Genomic DNA, 17,335 nt, shown 5'->3' with positions numbered 1-17,335 from the left:
TTCTACAAGTTCCCTCTCTATATTGCAAGTTTTAAAATCACAATAATTGATTTATAGAACCACATGCATCGGAAATGGCCACAATCAAAGAACACAACCAAACCAATTCAAATAGTTTACCAGATGCAAAAAAAAAAAAAAAAAATGAAATGGGGTATGGCCAATTATGCATTTGGACAATCTAGTCCTATAAAAACAAGAAGTAAATATATCAGTACAAAAAGAAAAGATTTTTTTATCAACGACTCTTGGACAATGCAACTCCACAACTCCCACATCTTTGTTCCGTTCTGACCAGTCAATATGGCTAAGGTCCCCACCTTCTTTGACATTAATTACGTGGTCCTCCACTTGTTTTTATGCTTTACCATTTCAGTACTTAGCCCTGTTTGGACATGATTTGAAATAATCATGGTTTGAAACCTGATTTCAAATCATGTTTGGACATACAATTTGAATATTTTAATTTATATTTTCTCTAATAGACATAAAAACCCCACAAATTGTGAAAACTATCAAAATATTCTCAATTCTTAGAAAATCTTACCAAATGAGCAAATCATAATTTATAACAAAATTAGTACACTACTAGAAGACTTTTCTAAAAAATGCAACATCAATTAATCAAATTTTACTTCAATAAAATCAAAAATTTAACATAAATAGTAATGTAACTACTATTTAATATAATCTTCCCACATAAATTAAAGATTGGTAGACATAAATAAACGTTAGTGGAAGTTAATGAGATTGGTAAATGATTGATGAGAGTAATTGTTAAAAATATTTACCAGCTTATGATTTTTTTTTTTTTTTTACAAAATATTAACTTATGGGTTAAATTTTGTATTTAAAAAAGTTGAAACCATGGTTTCAAACCCAAACCAAGCTTTTTTGGATGATTTGGGTTCAAACCATGGTTTCAAACCACGACCGTGGTTTGATGGCCAAACGCTGGTTTGAAACCATGGTTTCAATTTTGATGGCCAAACGCCTAATTAGAATAACTACGTATATAAATGAAAAAACATTGTAAATTTGAGTATTCAATTTTGTACAACGTCGCGGTCATGTTTTTTTGGGATATATCTAGAATCCGCTGGTTAGACTAATTTAAATTTACATTATGTATGACTCAATTAAGGGAGAAACGCTCCCAATCAGGGATTTCTCTATTTTCAGAGCTCGAATCCGACACGTCTGGTGAAGGATGGAGAGATTTATTTATTCCACCACACTTCGTTATAATCGATTTCAAATGATTTTGACAACTTCTTTTACTGCCAAAAAATTTTAAAGCATGGCTGATGGCACCCAAGATTGCAATATATTGTTGGTTGAAAAGAAGTCTTTTTTTTTTAATGGCCGAGGTTGAAAAGACGTCTTAATTGGCCTTCTAAAGAGTTCTCTACAGGTTATTTGCATCATTGGATGATCCAATTTGGATTGGAAGCTACTTTGCCATGACCAAACATTAAAAATAATTCTATTATGAAAAATATTTACATAAAAATATTTTCTGCTATACTAAGCATACAATTAGAGTATGTCGATTGGCATCGAGGATTTATATCTAGGCATGTCTTCTTTTTTTTTTTCTTCTTCTTCTTCTTCTTCTTAATAAAGAGTTATTTTAAATAAAATTCGTTACACAAGGGGATTGGAGAATGATAATGGGAAAAGAGTTAGTGAGAATATTGAACAGTTGGAACTTGTATATTCTCCTATATAAGAAGCCATAGTTGAGCAGCTTCAGCTGCTTGTCTCATGGTCCCAATTTTGACATTTTATGTACTGATGTAGGTTCTTTCATTTGTAAGGTGAGGTTATTGAGAGAGTTGCAACTTGCAGTTTTAACCCACTTTACAATTGCTTATTGGGTATTCAAGTAATTATTAAATTACTTGCTTTTGATTTAATATTTTTTTTAAATCTTTGTGGAGCGTTGAAAGAAAATATTTTTTAACGAATGTAACTTACATTATTAAAGATATTTTTTAACAAATGGAAGGAACTATATTGAATTTATTTTAGCATCTGATTATTAAATTAAAAAAACTTATTAAAAAGTTCTAATGATTTGACATAGTTAAAATTTATCAAATTCATGAAAGTAATAGTATTTAAATTGTTAATAAATTTAGACTCATCCTAAAACTCAATAGGGCATCAACTTATAGATAAATAGTTAAAGAAAAAAAGTAGATTCAAGATGTGAAGGTATATATTGACCATAATTTTAAAGGGTAAGTGATAGATTGATGTATAGCTTTAGAGCTAGGTATTAAGACAGTATTTGCTTTGAAATTGGAAAAAAAGAGTATTTTTTAAAATTTAGGTTTCAACCGTTGTGTAAATCACCTTATCAACATCATTAGTAGAAAAAATTGATTGTGCACTACATTGAACAATTTTCAAACTAAGATTAAAGTTTAAGAATTTCAAAATAACATCTCTTGAACTTGGGCCCGTGCATAGCATGGGAATTCTTAACTAGTACCTGTTATATGGGAGACTTTTCCTGATATACACCACAAACCTTAGTATGGTTTTTGCTTAATTTTGGAAAACTAATTTTTAGGAATTAAATTTGGGAGAGATTTTAAAAATTATAAAACAAAAATTATCTCAAGGGCTAAAAAAGATAATTAAATAAATTGTATTAGATCATTGTCTTACTACAATAATTTTTTAATGGAAGTAATATATTTATTGAGCTCTTGTAACTGTCAGTCTGCCTTAAAATTCTAATATGGTGGATTGTGACAATTTGTATTATTATTATTATTAGTATCTTCTGTGGATCCAATTTAATTCTGTAGCTAACATATATAACACACTTAAATTATCGAAAACCAAAGTTAATTGAACATAGAATTCAAACGAAAATTAAGATTTTTAACTAAAGCTTCTCAATAATTGCTAGTAGTTTGCTCGTACTTGTCAAAACTCAAAGGGACTTAGCTTATGCATAAATTTAAATTTTCAAGACTTAAATATTCTTACGTTGATCTTAAATGCTTTACTCCTTCGAGCTACTATAATATAATGTAGATTTTGCGAGCTGTTAGCTTTATTAATTGCTTGTGAGAATTGAATGTCATGTTATCATTATTAAGTCCGACATTACTTTACAGATTAAAGTGAAAAGATAACTGCAAAACAATATTTACAAATAAAAATTTAAATATGTAGAAACCATTTGAATGCTTTTTTGAAAAGAAACATTTGAAATTATTATTACATACTATATACTAAAAGTTTTCTATATTTCAACAATATTTTAGAAATATCTGATAAATATATTAAATTCAATTTCCTTTGACTCTTAGTAAATATGAAATTCGTTTTTCGGCGGCGAGAGCATTAAAATATGCCACAATTTATTCAATCTCACAATTTCTTCATAATTTTCTAAAAGGTATACTTCTTGAAGAAAAACATATATAGGTCGAAATAAAAAACCTACCTATTTTCTAAGAAACTACAAAACGATGAACTTACAATTGTATTATAATTTATTTATCGTTAGTTATAGGGTCAAACATTCTCTTTCTCCTTTTTCATTCTATCTTCAGTAAGTTGGTGTAGCCATTTTATTTCTATTTTGCTTGAAAATTGAATTACAATACTATTATAGACTTCTAATATAAAAGAATGTTTCAATAGTTTGACAGTGCAACAATATTAGAAATTTGTGGATGATTACAAGTCAAAAGAATGTGTCAATTAGTCGTAGATTTAAATTTGGATAACTCAAGCAAATAAAATACATAATGCTTCAAAACATTGACGTGCATATTCTATATGAGATAAATATAAATAAATTTGACGAAAGCACTTACGCAAAAAAAAAAAAAAAAATGAAAATACATAATGCTTTCAAAAGATTGATGTGGACATTATATGTGAGATAACTATAAATAAATTTGACCAAAGCACAAGTAAATCTTTAAGATTTGACCATTGATTAACATTCACACACCTATATTTCTTAGTGGGTAAGTGGTTCTCAATGATTAAATTCACAAGTCTTCCTTTTATATTAACTTTTCTTTTTCTCATAAATAAATGGAAGCCCTATCAGTGGAAAATAAATTAAAAAGGCATTTTATGAAAATTTCCAAGATAACGTAGGCGAGAAATGATCAACCATTTCATATACAATACCAACTATAGTTTAATAGAATAATATTGAAACATAGTCTCTAAAGACCATCATAAATGCGATATCTATGGTAGTCAAAATTCAGATTTTTCATTAGGGGCTTGTTCGGAAAGCCACCCAGGTAATAGGAATTAGGTGTAATTACACAGTTTAGTCTATTTATTTGATCAAGTAATTACATAGTTAGGTGAGAATTTGATGTAATTGAGAGGGTGTAATTTCTTTTTTATTTTTACCTTTTAATTATTTTTATTTTTTAAAATGTATTTTTCTTTTTATATTATTTATTTTCATTTCCTTTCTTCTCATTCCCAACCTTTACTTCTTATGGTTCCATGTAATTGCTCGTATTTTTTTATCTTTTTATTTTATTCATTTGGCATAACCGTGTTATTATTCTAATTTTTAAAATTACGCCTCTTAATATTGGAAAGAATGAGTCATTAACAAACATGACATGTAATGAGTGACATTATTAAAGTAGAATTTCGTTGTGAATGAGGTTATAGACTTATATTTTCCCTTTCTTTTGAATTATTTACTTAAGTTACGTTAGAACTTACTTATGTAATGTTGGAATTTGACATAAGAGTATTATGATAAACTTTTTCTTTTGGATTTTGAATTTTTAATTTAGGTTATATTTCAATTTTAAGTTATTTGCCTTCAAATTGCATGTTGTTTATTTTTCACTTACATTTGATGGATTTTTTGTGTCAAACATTTGAATAATGTTATGACATTATATTTATAAATATCATAATTTTATATTAATTTTAACTAATTTAAATAGCATATATAAAGGCAAATATTTTTTAAATATTAATTTTAAATTTTTTATAATTAAATTTTATTTTTAAATTAAACTAACTGTGTAATTACACTTGTGCAACCAAACAACACACTTGTAATTACACTGTAATTATGTTATGACAAACAAACATGTCGTTGTAAGTACACTACTGTGTAATTACTAAGCTGTGTAATTACTACCCTAGTAATTACACTAATTCCAATTACCAGGTGGCTTTCCAAACAGGCCCTAGAGGAATCTGTAATCTCTTGATTATGAGACTTTTGCTCTACCCTTCAACATAAATTACAACTTCATTGTCCATTATGAATAATTCACATTTAGATTTAATTTAAAATATAGATAAAATTAGTTCAGAAGTTGGTTAAATTGATTCTCTATAAGTTAAATTTTTTGAAAAAAATTGAGAATATCAGTAATTATACGTCAACACAAATTTTTCTAATAACAATGTCCAGATTAATTTACGTGCACCTTAACAAATTTATTGGGCATATTATTACAATTCACAAGCACAAATATACGTACGTTAAATATACAAATAGACTCATATAGTGTTTTTAGCAGAATTCAAACTTGATTCCGAAATCTTAACACAAATGCAAGGTTAAATATGCATTTTTAATCTTTTATTCGGTATTCAGTATTCACTTTTGGAGTCCGACTGACTCGAATTTACTTGCCTAAGGTTCATTAATGTTGAAAATGCTTTCTACCATAATTTTTTCTATTTTTAAAACTCAAATTCGGAATCTCTAATTAGGATCGGAAAATTTTCATTCATCCGACAATAATACTTGATGATTAAATAGTAAATACGCATTCACATGAAGTAGGTATATTTAAGTTAGATGACAGAAATTACTTACAAGTTAGGATTTTATAATCTTGAAGTCCCAAATTCCCAATCATATTCATCTTTTTACCTTAAAAAAACTTAACCTGGCACAGTATCCAAAAGGAACAAAACCTAGTCAACAGACATCTTCATGGTGGATTATAAAAATCGAAGACATTGGATTATAGAAATATAAGACATGGGTACAACGTTGACATAATGCCAGCTCAGCACGAGGGTCCCACTAAATAAGTCCCAAAACCGTACTTTAATAGAGAGGGTGTTTGACACGCGCTAAAAAGACCGCGTGGTCCAGGTCAAAAAGTCCTTGCCACTTCCTTTACGTTTTAGTATTCACTAACTCCCACTCGCTTCCACCAAAGCGTGCATCACGCGCCTTTTTTTTTTTTTTACACCCTTCATTCACTTTTACTTGTACACTTCGGAAACTAAGATATATTATCGAGTACTTCCTAATTATCATTATTACTCCTTCCGGATAAAAGAGATTGTCCACTTAACTTTTTTTTTTATCAAAAAAAAGTGTTCACTTATTAAATAAAAAAAGAATTAATCTTATTTTTTCAAATTTGCCCCTATTAAGAGCTATGTGATCAAATCCTAATACCTATTTAATTATAGGCAGTTTAGTCAATTTTTTTCTATTTTTAGGAGTTAATATTTTCTTAAGAGATGTGCAAATGACTAAGTGAACACTTTTTTTTATTCGGAGGGAGTATTAACTATAATCATCTCTCAAAACATTAAATTTAAGGGGTGTGTATAAGTTTAAAATGTCACTTATTATGGAAGGGAGGGAGTAACAAGTGTTTTCAACTGTTATTAGCATTGAAAAGGTAATCCTCTTTAATATTATTTCATTCTCAAAAAATATTTGATAAACTCTATATTATATTTATTAATTTCTTAATGAGGGTAATTTTTGCTTGACAAAGGAATGAACTACGGATAAGTAAAAATGAACGAAGGCAGTAATTACCTTACATTCTCAGATTTTTGATCATCTTCATACCACCACCTTATTTTGTCAGAGTCAGAGAGTACCCACCCAACCGTGTACACCTTCATATGGACCCCACGTACCCACCCTACCCCCTACTCTCTTCTTTGTATTCTCCAGTACATCATATGTTAATAGTACAACTTCAATCTCTTTCTATATACAGCTTTTACATTGTACATGTGTAAGTATTATGTATGTATATCTTTTAGCACCTCCTTCTTCTTCTTCAAAAGTGTAGATTCCCCAAAAGAGTAGGCTTTTATAACCCCTTTTGGTTCTTTTTTACTTTTATCTTTCTCAGAACTTTGGAGCTTGAAAAAGTTGAAGCCAAATTTTTTAACCATCTTTTACCCCACCAACTCTAACTCAGATTCATGTTCTCACCTTTGTTTGTCACTTTCTAAGGTAAATATTTAATCCTTTTCTTTCTTGTTTTCTTTTCCCAGTTTGTATCAAAGTTTAAAACTTTTTTACTCCTTTTCTTGACATTTCTAAAGAAGACCATTCTTTTAAGATTAATTTATCTTTGTTGTACATGTGTTTGGTTGAAAGTTGAAACTGTCTAAAAACATTTTGAGAGTTGGGAACTTAGAATAGCTTTGTTTAAGTTTGACTCTTGAACTTTTGGACACTTCAACCTTCAAAGTTGTTGATTCCCATTTCAAGCTGCCAACTTTGGTTATATTTCTCTCTCTCTCTCTCTCTAATGATATGTATTTGTCAGCGTTTTGTATTTGTTTGTTCTTGAAAACTTTGTGGTTGGACAGTTGAATTTTCTGATTTCAAAGGTAATTGAATCTTTCCAAATTGAGGACTTTTGTGGATTGTGACTTTGCTAAAAAGGGCCTTTTTGAGGGAAAATCTTGGTCTTCATTTGAAAAGATTGAATTTTGTAGCATTCCCAGTTTTTTGGTTTATGTTAAGAAGTTTTTGTTTACCAGATAGATGGTTTATGCAGTATCAATTAATTGTAAGTAGTGATATTGAGGCTGCAAAAGATTGACAATCTTTGTTTGAGAGACATGGAGAAAAAAGAGGGAGAGGATTGGAGGGAGATGGTGAAAAGAATGCTTCCTCCAGGAGTTTCTCTCCCTGAGGGTGGCGAAAATATGGAATATTCGATAGCTTCGGAGTATACTGGTCCTCTGTTGTCATATGAGGTTCCTAAAGTAGAGCCTCTTGATGTGAATTCTAGTGCAATTCCAACAGCAGAACCTCTTTCAGAATCAAGAAGATCATTGAGCCGTGGTGTTACCCCGGTTATAGAACCCATTCCTTTGCCGGTATCTCGTATCGCTGGTGTAACGAGTCCCCCTACTCAGAATCCGAGGATGTCTAATAGTTCCGAGTCCCAAGTGTCTGTCTTGCAGAACCCCGAATCTTCTTCGGGTTCCCCCTCAGCATCCCCGGGTTCTGTGCTGAATCACCAGGCCAATGAGGGGAGAAGAGCCCCAGTAGTCACCTTTGTTGATAGATCTGAAAGAAAAACGGTTGAAACTGAGAACCAAGTGTTTCCAGAATATGTAGGAGTTTCTAAGGAAAGCAATAAGAAAAAGAAGTCGAGAGTCTGCTATAGGTGTGGAAAAGGGAAGTGGGAAAGTAAAGAGTCCTGCTTAGTTTGTGATGCAAAGTATTGTAGCAATTGTGTGCTCAGAGCAATGGGCTCAATGCCTGAAGGGCGCAAATGTGTGAGTTGCATTGGCCAGCCAATTGATGAGTCGAAGAGGTCCAAACTTGGTAAACATTCTAGAGTGTTGTCACGTTTGCTTAGTCCTTTGGAAGTCAAGCAGATAATGAAAGCAGAAAAAGAATGTGCTGCTAATCAGCTCCGGCCAGAACAGTTGATTGTGAATGGATTTCCTTTGAAGCCAGACGAGATGGCGGAACTCTTTGGGTGCCCTTTACCTCCTAGGAAGTTGAAGCCTGGGAGGTATTGGTATGATAAGGAATCTGGACTATGGGGAAAGGTAACTTTTTCTAATGAGTTAAATCAGATTCTTCTATTTGTTCCTTGTGTCAGAAGGAAGGTGCTAATATAGTTTTGACTTAATTAAACAGGAAGGAGGAAAACCAGATAGAGTTGTTAGTTCGAATCTGAATTTTACGGGAAAACTTAATGCTCATGCCAGCAAAGGAAGTACTCAGGTTTACATGAATGGCCGAGAAATAACAAGACGTGAACTCAGAGTGCTAAAGGTTTGTTCTTTTTTGGCTATAAGTAAATCATGCATACGTCAGAACAAATATGTAAGGCAATATATTTAATTCTATAGCCGTTGTTATCCACATTTTAAAGGCCAACCTCCTATCTACTAGAGTGTCGTTATGTGTTCATGACAGCTTGCATGTTTGAATTTGGTGCAGAATACCTCCCCATTCTTTGATATAATATTGTCATTTATTGAGATTCCATAACTTTTGTGGCTTTTTTTTCACCCAGCATTGATGCTAGATTAATTTTTTCTTTCCCTATCTATGTTCCGATTATGTGTTCTGTCGCGTCCCTCCCAATCTGTCTAACTGTTTGGGAATTTCACTGATGGAGTGATGGTATATATTAATAACGTCCATCCATGTAATCATCTATAGGTCTTAGATTCTTTCCTGTTCATCTGTTCTCTTAAATTTGTCGCATATTACATGGCGATGCCATAACTTTTACAGCTTTCTTTCACCCAATCTATACATCTTTCTCCACCTATTATTGCTACAATCATTTGCTTCTGCTCTGTCCTCCCAAGCTGTCAAATTATTGTAAAATTTCAGTTGTACTGGAATTATTAATGTACGTCCAAAAGAATCATCTATAGCTTCGAGTGTCTTTACTTTCATCTTGATTACATTTTTCCGCCTTATATTAGTAGATTATAACTTTTGTTTTCTAGATCTAGTGCATTAAGTAACTTTGATATCTTTAAACTTGCATTGTGCTTTTAACTATCCGAGCTAATTAGTTGACTGATTGTCATTCTACAATCTAAAATTTTGGATCTAAACAGATTTTCCATGGAACTTCTCACAAAAGGAAACAAATGGATTTTGGCTGACCTTTAACCTTTTTCAAGCACTTCTATTATTCCCTTGAGCTGCCTTTTTTTTTTTTTTTCCCAAAGTAATAGAATCTCAAATATCCTGGTGAATCATGTTGAAAGTCTGGAACTTCCCTAAATGAACCTTTCCTTGTCAATCACCGCAACATAATCAATCAGCCAGGTTTAAGTGGTTCCAGAAATTACAGTTGCGCTTTGTTCAAAACTATCCAGTAGATTCTGGATGATTAAGGGAGAGGGAGGATTTGGTCTACCACAGTGGTAAACTCATAAATACTTTTTTTGTTAAAAAACCAATGGAACAACCTAATTACCATTATTTTGCCAGCCGGTTTAAAACAACCACTGTTTCCACTCGTTGACAGTCTCTTGCTTCTTTAACATATGGAAACTTGAACGGCAACAGGCATCACCCAAAATTGATGCCCTCAATCTAGTAATAGTCTTCCATGTTTTTATAGCCCAGTTCTCAATCAACTCACGAAAGCCTAGTGCTGGGAGTTTTGATCAAACCTATCCTACCGCTCATGGATTTCATTGGTTCCCTAGATTTCAGTGATACCCAATTCAAGATGATCCAGTGTCGATGTTACATGACGACCTGATACATACTAATGCAGATCAATTAATCATATAACACTAGCTCTTGAAAAGGGGCTAGAGTTTCAAGGGTATTTTCTTCTCATGAAAGAGAAAAATAAGTCCTTAACGAATCCACGAATATCTAGATCGTTTATGGGATCACTAGTTGGATAAAAATCACGGGGGCAACAGAAGTTTATGAAGTTTCATCCCACAAATATGTACAACCTTTACCCTGGGATCACCTAGATTAATGAGAACCACGAGGGAAATAGAAGTTTCAGAAGTCTCATGTTTGACAGTGGGGAAAAAAAAAAAAAGGAAATCAAATGTTTTTGTTCTTGTCCAACTGGATATAGGTGAAAAAGGAGAAGAAATGTATGTCAATACCTTAATAAGGTTTTGATATATTCTAAAGAGAAATTACTTCCATATATAAGATAGCGACAACAGTATTGAGCACTTGACCCTCAAATGTGAAAACCCCTATTGAAATTGATGTCTCTTCTTGGAATTTGCTTGAAGGACTTATCTGTAATATGATAGTTGCTTGGGAGTAGATAATGAGCAGAAAAGATGTTGGTTTGTCCAGGTTTCAGCAAAATCTTCTGAGACGAGAACTCTTATGAAGTCAAGATAAAATTTGACCATCAATTTAATTGCAGAGATGATATCATTTGCTTGATAATTAGTGCATACATTGTTATAGCATTCAACTTAAGGCCCTTGGATTGGCCTTTCTGCAAATGATTCTCTTCCTAGAGTGAAACTCCGTGCATACTTATTTGTTTCCTCATTCTTTAATGTATAATGAGTCCTAACATAAGTTTCATTTCAGTTTGCAAAAGTGCAATGCCCTCGTGACACTCACTTTTGGGTATATGATGATGGTCGTTACGAGGAAGAAGGACAAAACAACATTCGGGGTAACATATGGGAAAAGGTAGCAACATAGATTTGATTATAGGGTATGGTTTCGACTATGTTACTCAACGAGATTTAATATCTGATATTTTATATTGACATGCAGGCAACAACACGGTTTGTTTCCTCTCTGTTTTCCTTGCCTGTACCGCATGGTCAACCCTATGGACAGAGAGACGAGCCTAGCAATTATACTTCTGTTCCAAATTACTTAGAGCAGAAAAGGGTTCAAAAACTACTTTTACTTGGGCTTGAAGGTTCTGGAACAAGCACTATTTTCAAACAGGTATTGGCTGTCTGCAGTACTCCTTTTCAGGAAAAAGGGTTCTGTTTTTCTTGATTAATTATTGAACTCAAGCTTATATATAGGTCAGATCTCTATGATTTTTTTTCTGTAGAGGTTTTGTTTTCTCTCTGCATAATGACAACTGTTTTCAAATATCTGTGGTATAACTTGTTAAGTTTCCTGTTGATTTATTCATTTGTTCTACGGACTTGGGTCTGCTAACATCCACGTATTTTGTTTTTCTGCCAGAAAATTTTCTGGCATCATATTGCAGATCAATTCCCCAATCAGTTTGGGGTTGACGCTTGGTTGATTAGTATATTGCAGCTGAGTTTATTTTTCTGTGTTGTATGGCACTGCTTATGACTCAAATTAGATAGACTGATTATAACAAGGACATTAGCATCCTATCATAATTTGGTTAAAGGTCACCGTTGATATTAACCATCCTAAACGAGGTACAGATGGGGCCATTTGTTAGGCATGAATTTCAACAGGGTAAATTGTAATATGAGGAAGGTTTTGAGTCACCAAGGGAGCAAAGTGAGAAAAACCATTTGTGTGTGTGGGGGGTGGGGGGGGGGGGTTGTATGTGAAAGCAATAAGCGGTGTGGGCTGGGTAGGAGCACAGTAGACCACCTATGTGTTTGATAGCAATTATGAGCTCTGGTAGAAGACCTTAGCATTGGCATCTTGTTCTATTGCTGGACAGCATTTATTTCAGCCTCAATTTTCGATGTGCGTGAAGGACAAAAGCTATTCTCATTTCAGCTTTAAACATAGAATGATATTTTTTTTTATCAAAAGTAGTCTGGCAGCTCCTACAGAGTGCTTGTAGAGCGAAATACTTCGTTCTTTCTGTGTTTGAACAGGACGGATAATTGAGAAAATATATTGGATTGAAGAGGTTTTACTGAGAGTATGAAAGTGGGATACATGAAAATTGGGATGTAATAGAAAAAAAAATAGTAATCATTTGTTTTTAGTTAAAACGGCATTATTTAAGGCTAGAAGACAGCAGAAAGGCTCTATTGAAAACAGCCTCTCTACCCCACAAAGGTAGGGGTAAGGTCTGCGTATATCCTACCCTCCCCAGACCCCACTCATGGGATTATGCTGGGTATGTTGTTTTTTTGCTTAGACACCAGAAAAGCTTACTAATGTACTTGCATGTTTCTATAGCGCTATTCTCTTTTCTCCTCCTCCGTTGTTTTGTCCTTTGCTCCCTTCCTGCTCTGTTTATAGCTTATTATTGCATTCTGAACGTGAAATGAAATGCTTGCTGAACATTGCCTTTCTTTACTATTTAAGCGTTTAGTGGTGCTCCCTTGCTGTCTATCATTTGTGTGCACTCATTTGCTTCTGTCTACAATCTTATTGTGCAGGCGAAATTTTTGTATGGAAACAAGTTTACTGCTGAAGAAATTCAAGACATGAAGTTGATGATTCAGAGCAATATTTACAAGTATCTGAGCATTCTGCTTGATGGAAGGGAGCGCTTTGAGGAGGAGGCTTTAGCAAGAATAAAAGATGAAGGTAGTTAAATATATACTGGAAGTACTGATAAAAAAATGCACTGCTAGTTCACAAAGAGTTGCTATAGATGGGGTAGACTGGCAGTTACCTGCTGGACTTGCAGCTTTGGCTCGGCTTCCTTCCTCCCCATACCTTTAAACTCCATTTCCACTAGTGGCAATTTGCGCCAAAAGTGGAGCTCTTACCCCCTTTTAACTAAGCAGAAGAAGAGAACTAGGTTTTATGCTCCAAATTTCATCTACCAATAGTCAAATCTGCTCAACAGATATATCAGCATTTTTCTTCGATAAAATTCCTGAAAATGAAATTTAGTTGGGTTTATATGTATCTTGTGTATTAAGATTTTTGTTTCAGTGGTTCTGGACATCAAAACCCCATGTCTGTCTACCCCTGTCCTATGTTGCCCTCTTTATATCCCTGATATTGAAAAGAAATGAGGGAATTAGCTGTAATTGCATAAACATTCATACTATATGGAATGTCGCCATTCTAAAAAATAATCATGCTATTGGGAGGTAAATTATTTGTCAGGTTCTGTTTTAAACTGTCTTCACTTGGGAGAAGATTTTGCCTTGCACCATAAATGCAGCTTACAAAGTTGGCATTTTGGATGTGATAGCTTAGGTCCTTTTCTTGCCAATCTCTTCCGATTTTAACTAAAATTGATTCTTTGTTGTGTGCTTGTGCCTTTCTGCTATAAATGGTTTAAAGAGTGAGTGCAACTATTCTTGATCAAGTTCTTTTAAAAGAAAAGAATCTTCAAGGAGTTCAGCTAACTGGTACTTATTCAGTTATTGGTACGCCTTTTCAGTTTTTGTCACAAAGACCATGATATCTCTTACAGTCTTACCCAATATCACATGGAAATTAAATACTGCATAACAGTTTATTAAGGTTAAAGACATCCTTCTGTAATAAATGGTGGGATGTTTGGTTTTTATTTGGCCACTATCAGTAGTTGACAATGGCATGGGCAAGGACCAAGTGTATGCACTTTACTAACTGATTTCAATTGTATAGGTTGTGACACAGAATCCGTGGAAGAGAGCCAGTGTATCTATTCCTTAAATCAAAGGTTGAAGCATTTCTCTGATTGGCTACTGGATATCATAGCCACTGGAGATTTGGATGCTTTCTTCCCTGCAGCAACACGTGAATATGCTCCATTGGTTGAAGAGGTCTGGAAGGATCCTGCTATACAGGAAACATACAAAAGAAGAAATGAGCTTCATTTTCTTCCAGATGTGGCTGATTACTTCTTGAGCAAGGTATTTTGCATATGACTCGTTTCTTGAACCAACCTATCCAATAAAGTCTTGTAATTAGTTTAGTCCACCAATATACTTTTTTACTTACTGTGTCGGATGTTTATGGAGGAGTTATTCAATTATCTAATTGATCCCATTGGAGGACCATGCATTTATCACTTCTTTTAACCATATTTTAGTTTCGTATAACAGTTGTGTGCTATTATAAGATCTATATCAAAAATTTCTCTAAAGGTTCTATTTATTTATTCTTTTGATAAATAAGTTTGTATTTATTAATTCCCTGATCTTCTTAAGTAATTTTCTTTTCACTATTTGGGTTAATGCCCAGGGTTCTTCATATACATCCTACTGTTAATGACTGCCAGAAGGTCATTTCTTTCCATGATTTACAATCTAGATCCTTCCTCAAGGCACTATAATGGAATATGTTGCCCCACTTTTCTTTGTTCTTGATTACACTTTCTTGAAGGGGTTGAGTTTACTCATCAATTGTGGAAGATAAAAATGGATATTTAACTCGTCTCTTTTTAGGCTGTGGAGGTATCAAGCAATGAGTATGAACCTTCGGAGCAAGACATTCTATATGCAGAAGGAGTTACCCAAGGTAATGGGTTGGCCTTTATGGAGTTCCAATTGGATGATCGTAGCCCAATGTCTGAAACCTATGGAGACAATCTGGAAGCTCTTCCCCCTCTCACCAGGTAGCCATTCTCTCTCTACTATGATATTTGTATTTCTTGGCCTTGAAGCTACTATTCAGTAGTTTTTCACTTTTTTGTTCTATAAATGTTTGGTATTCTCTAAGGGTACTGTATGCTGATCCATAATTTGATGGGCTGTCTAATTATTTGTATAAATAAATATACGCACCAACTGATGATTATTTAAATACATCTGCAATTACTATCGTTGTTAACTTCTGATGGTTCGGTATTTCACTAGATATAGCTAGTGAATGATCAACATTCAAGTAAAGGAAAATATTGTGAAAAGGTTCGTTCGGAAGGTTAAGGTTGTCAGTGAAGTGGGTTGAGAGCCATGAGGTCTTCAAATCCCAGCGGAGGCAAAAACACTAGGTGATTTCTTCCCTTCTGCCCAAGTCTTATGTAAGTTACTTGGTATCTGTACTAGTGGGAGGCAGCAAGTACCCCGTGGAATTAGTCGAGGTGCGCGCAAGTTGGCCTTATAGTCTTATACCACGATATCACAAAAGGGGGTGGGGGTGGGGGTGGGGGACAGTTGATCTAGCAAAGAGTTCATCATTCGCTCCTCCCCACTAAAAAGAAAAAATATGAGGCTTTAGGACGTGACCTTTATTGTAAAATGATGGAGGTGCTTTCTGGAGTTTTCTTTTAGTGTATCAGGAATAACAATCCACTGGATCATCTTCCGTAGTCTCAGATCTTTCACTTTGGCTTCACATACTTGTGTTACTCTGAATTGGACAAACATTTATTTTTTGTATGGAAGCTCATCTTTCATCTACGTTGAAAACTTGGTAAAGTTAAATGCACTGACGAGACATATATTCACATGTCTAATAGTCTATCAAGTCCAGGGACATAGACTATAATTATGCTTTTATGTCGTTTTGAACAGGTACCAGCTAATTCGACTAAATGCCAAGGGAATGAATGAAGGATGCAAGTGGGTGGAGATGTTTGAAGATGTTCGTGTCGTAGTATTCTGTGTTTCCCTTGGTGATTATGATCAGATGTGGGTTGCTCCAGAGGAAAGTGGTAGCGGTAGCGGTGCACTACTTCAAAACAAGATGATGCATAATAGGGAACTTTTTGAAACAATGATCAGGCATCCTTGTTTCAAGGAGATCCCATTTGTTTTAGTATTGAACAAGTATGACCTTTTTGAGGAAAAGGTCAACCATGTGCCATTGGGCGCTTGTGAATGGTTCACTGATTTCAGTCCTCTGAGACCTCACAGTAATAACCAGTCACTAGCTCAACAAGCATATTACTATGTAGCAATGAAGTTCAAAGACCTATACGCTTCCCTCACAGGTAGAAAGCTATTTGTGTGGCAAGCTCGAGCAAGGGAAAGAATAACTGTTGATGAGGCATTCAAGTATATACGGGAGGTCGTGAAGTGGGACGAGGAAAAAGAAGACACCTACTATGGTGGAGCAGAAGATTCATTTTACAGTACAACCGATATTAGCTCGTCCCAATTTGTCCGACAGGAGTGAAATAACTTTACATATGTTGATATTGTAGATAGGACAAAGGAAGAGGGATGTAATACGGAAATAAGCTGAATCTATTTTTTTTTTCGCCATCGCCTTTTCATGGTTTTTGCAGAGATGGTGTTGTTTCAAGTGATTATCTGTGGTTTGTGTCATCCTAGTATGTATTCTGATGCTCCTCAAAGGTCTTAGATGGCAATACAAGGTTGAGAATCAACACTTATCTGCCTTCTACCTCATCTTTCTGTTGCTTTTAATTTACATGAGCAGGATACTTACATATTAGCTGTTACATTTTTTTTCAAAACTGAAAAAAAAAAAAAAAAAAGGGTATGCTCAAGATGAGAATGGAGTCCTTTTGTTTCAGTAAAGATTAACTTACCTATAAAGGCACTGCCCGAAAATTGCTAATTACTAATGGAATTTGGCTTGTCTGTAACGTTTGTGATGGCTTTTCTGTCGAAAACCTTTATTGACGAGCTAAATTCTAATAGGACATCGGCTGGAAATTAGCGATTTTCTTACAGCGAGATGCTTATATATCCTGAAGGATTGAGCTCATCGTTATCAATTTTGAAGGTAGAAAATTATTTTTTGTTTTAGAAAGCAACAAAGTTAGCCTGTCACTACAATTGAGTGGTG

General features: G+C 33.9%; 1 protein-coding gene across 2 annotated transcripts; it reads left to right on the top strand.

Moving 5' to 3' along the window:
- Positions 1-6,892: 6,892 nt before the first annotated feature.
- On the top strand, positions 6,893-16,916 carry LOC132030111 (extra-large guanine nucleotide-binding protein 3-like). Of its 2 annotated transcripts, none has more exons than XM_059419598.1 (9): positions 6,893-7,249; positions 7,803-8,811; positions 8,903-9,040; positions 11,315-11,419; positions 11,507-11,686; positions 13,072-13,222; positions 14,243-14,490; positions 15,025-15,194; positions 16,093-16,916. In XM_059419598.1, the coding sequence occupies exons 2-9, from the start codon at positions 7,867-7,869 to the stop codon at positions 16,694-16,696; spliced, it is 2,541 nt and encodes an 846-aa protein (XP_059275581.1). In that variant the 5' UTR covers positions 6,893-7,249; positions 7,803-7,866; the 3' UTR covers positions 16,697-16,916. The 2 variants fall into 2 exon arrangements, with proteins under 2 accessions (XP_059275581.1, XP_059275580.1); XM_059419597.1 differs by having other exon boundaries at positions 7,786-8,811.
- Positions 16,917-17,335: the final 419 nt, after the last annotated feature.

This window comes from Lycium ferocissimum, chromosome 9, assembly GCF_029784015.1.
Source record: "Lycium ferocissimum isolate CSIRO_LF1 chromosome 9, AGI_CSIRO_Lferr_CH_V1, whole genome shotgun sequence".
In the NCBI taxonomy this organism is placed as follows: Eukaryota; Viridiplantae; Streptophyta; class Magnoliopsida; order Solanales; family Solanaceae; genus Lycium; species Lycium ferocissimum.
This window is presented reverse-complemented; position numbering and strand designations above follow the sequence as displayed.

Bases quoted from the DNA above. Each gene is read 5' to 3' on its own strand.
- LOC132030111 (XM_059419598.1), top strand. From the start codon at position 7,867: ATGGAGAAAAAAGAGGGAGAGGATTGGAGGGAGATGGTGAAAAGAATG. The intron at 9,041-11,314 runs GTTTGTTCTTTT...GTTTCATTTCAG, and splicing joins GTGAACTCAGAGTGCTAAAG to TTTGCAAAAGTGCAATGCCC. The intron at 11,687-13,071 runs GTATTGGCTGTC...CTTATTGTGCAG, and splicing joins CAAGCACTATTTTCAAACAG to GCGAAATTTTTGTATGGAAA.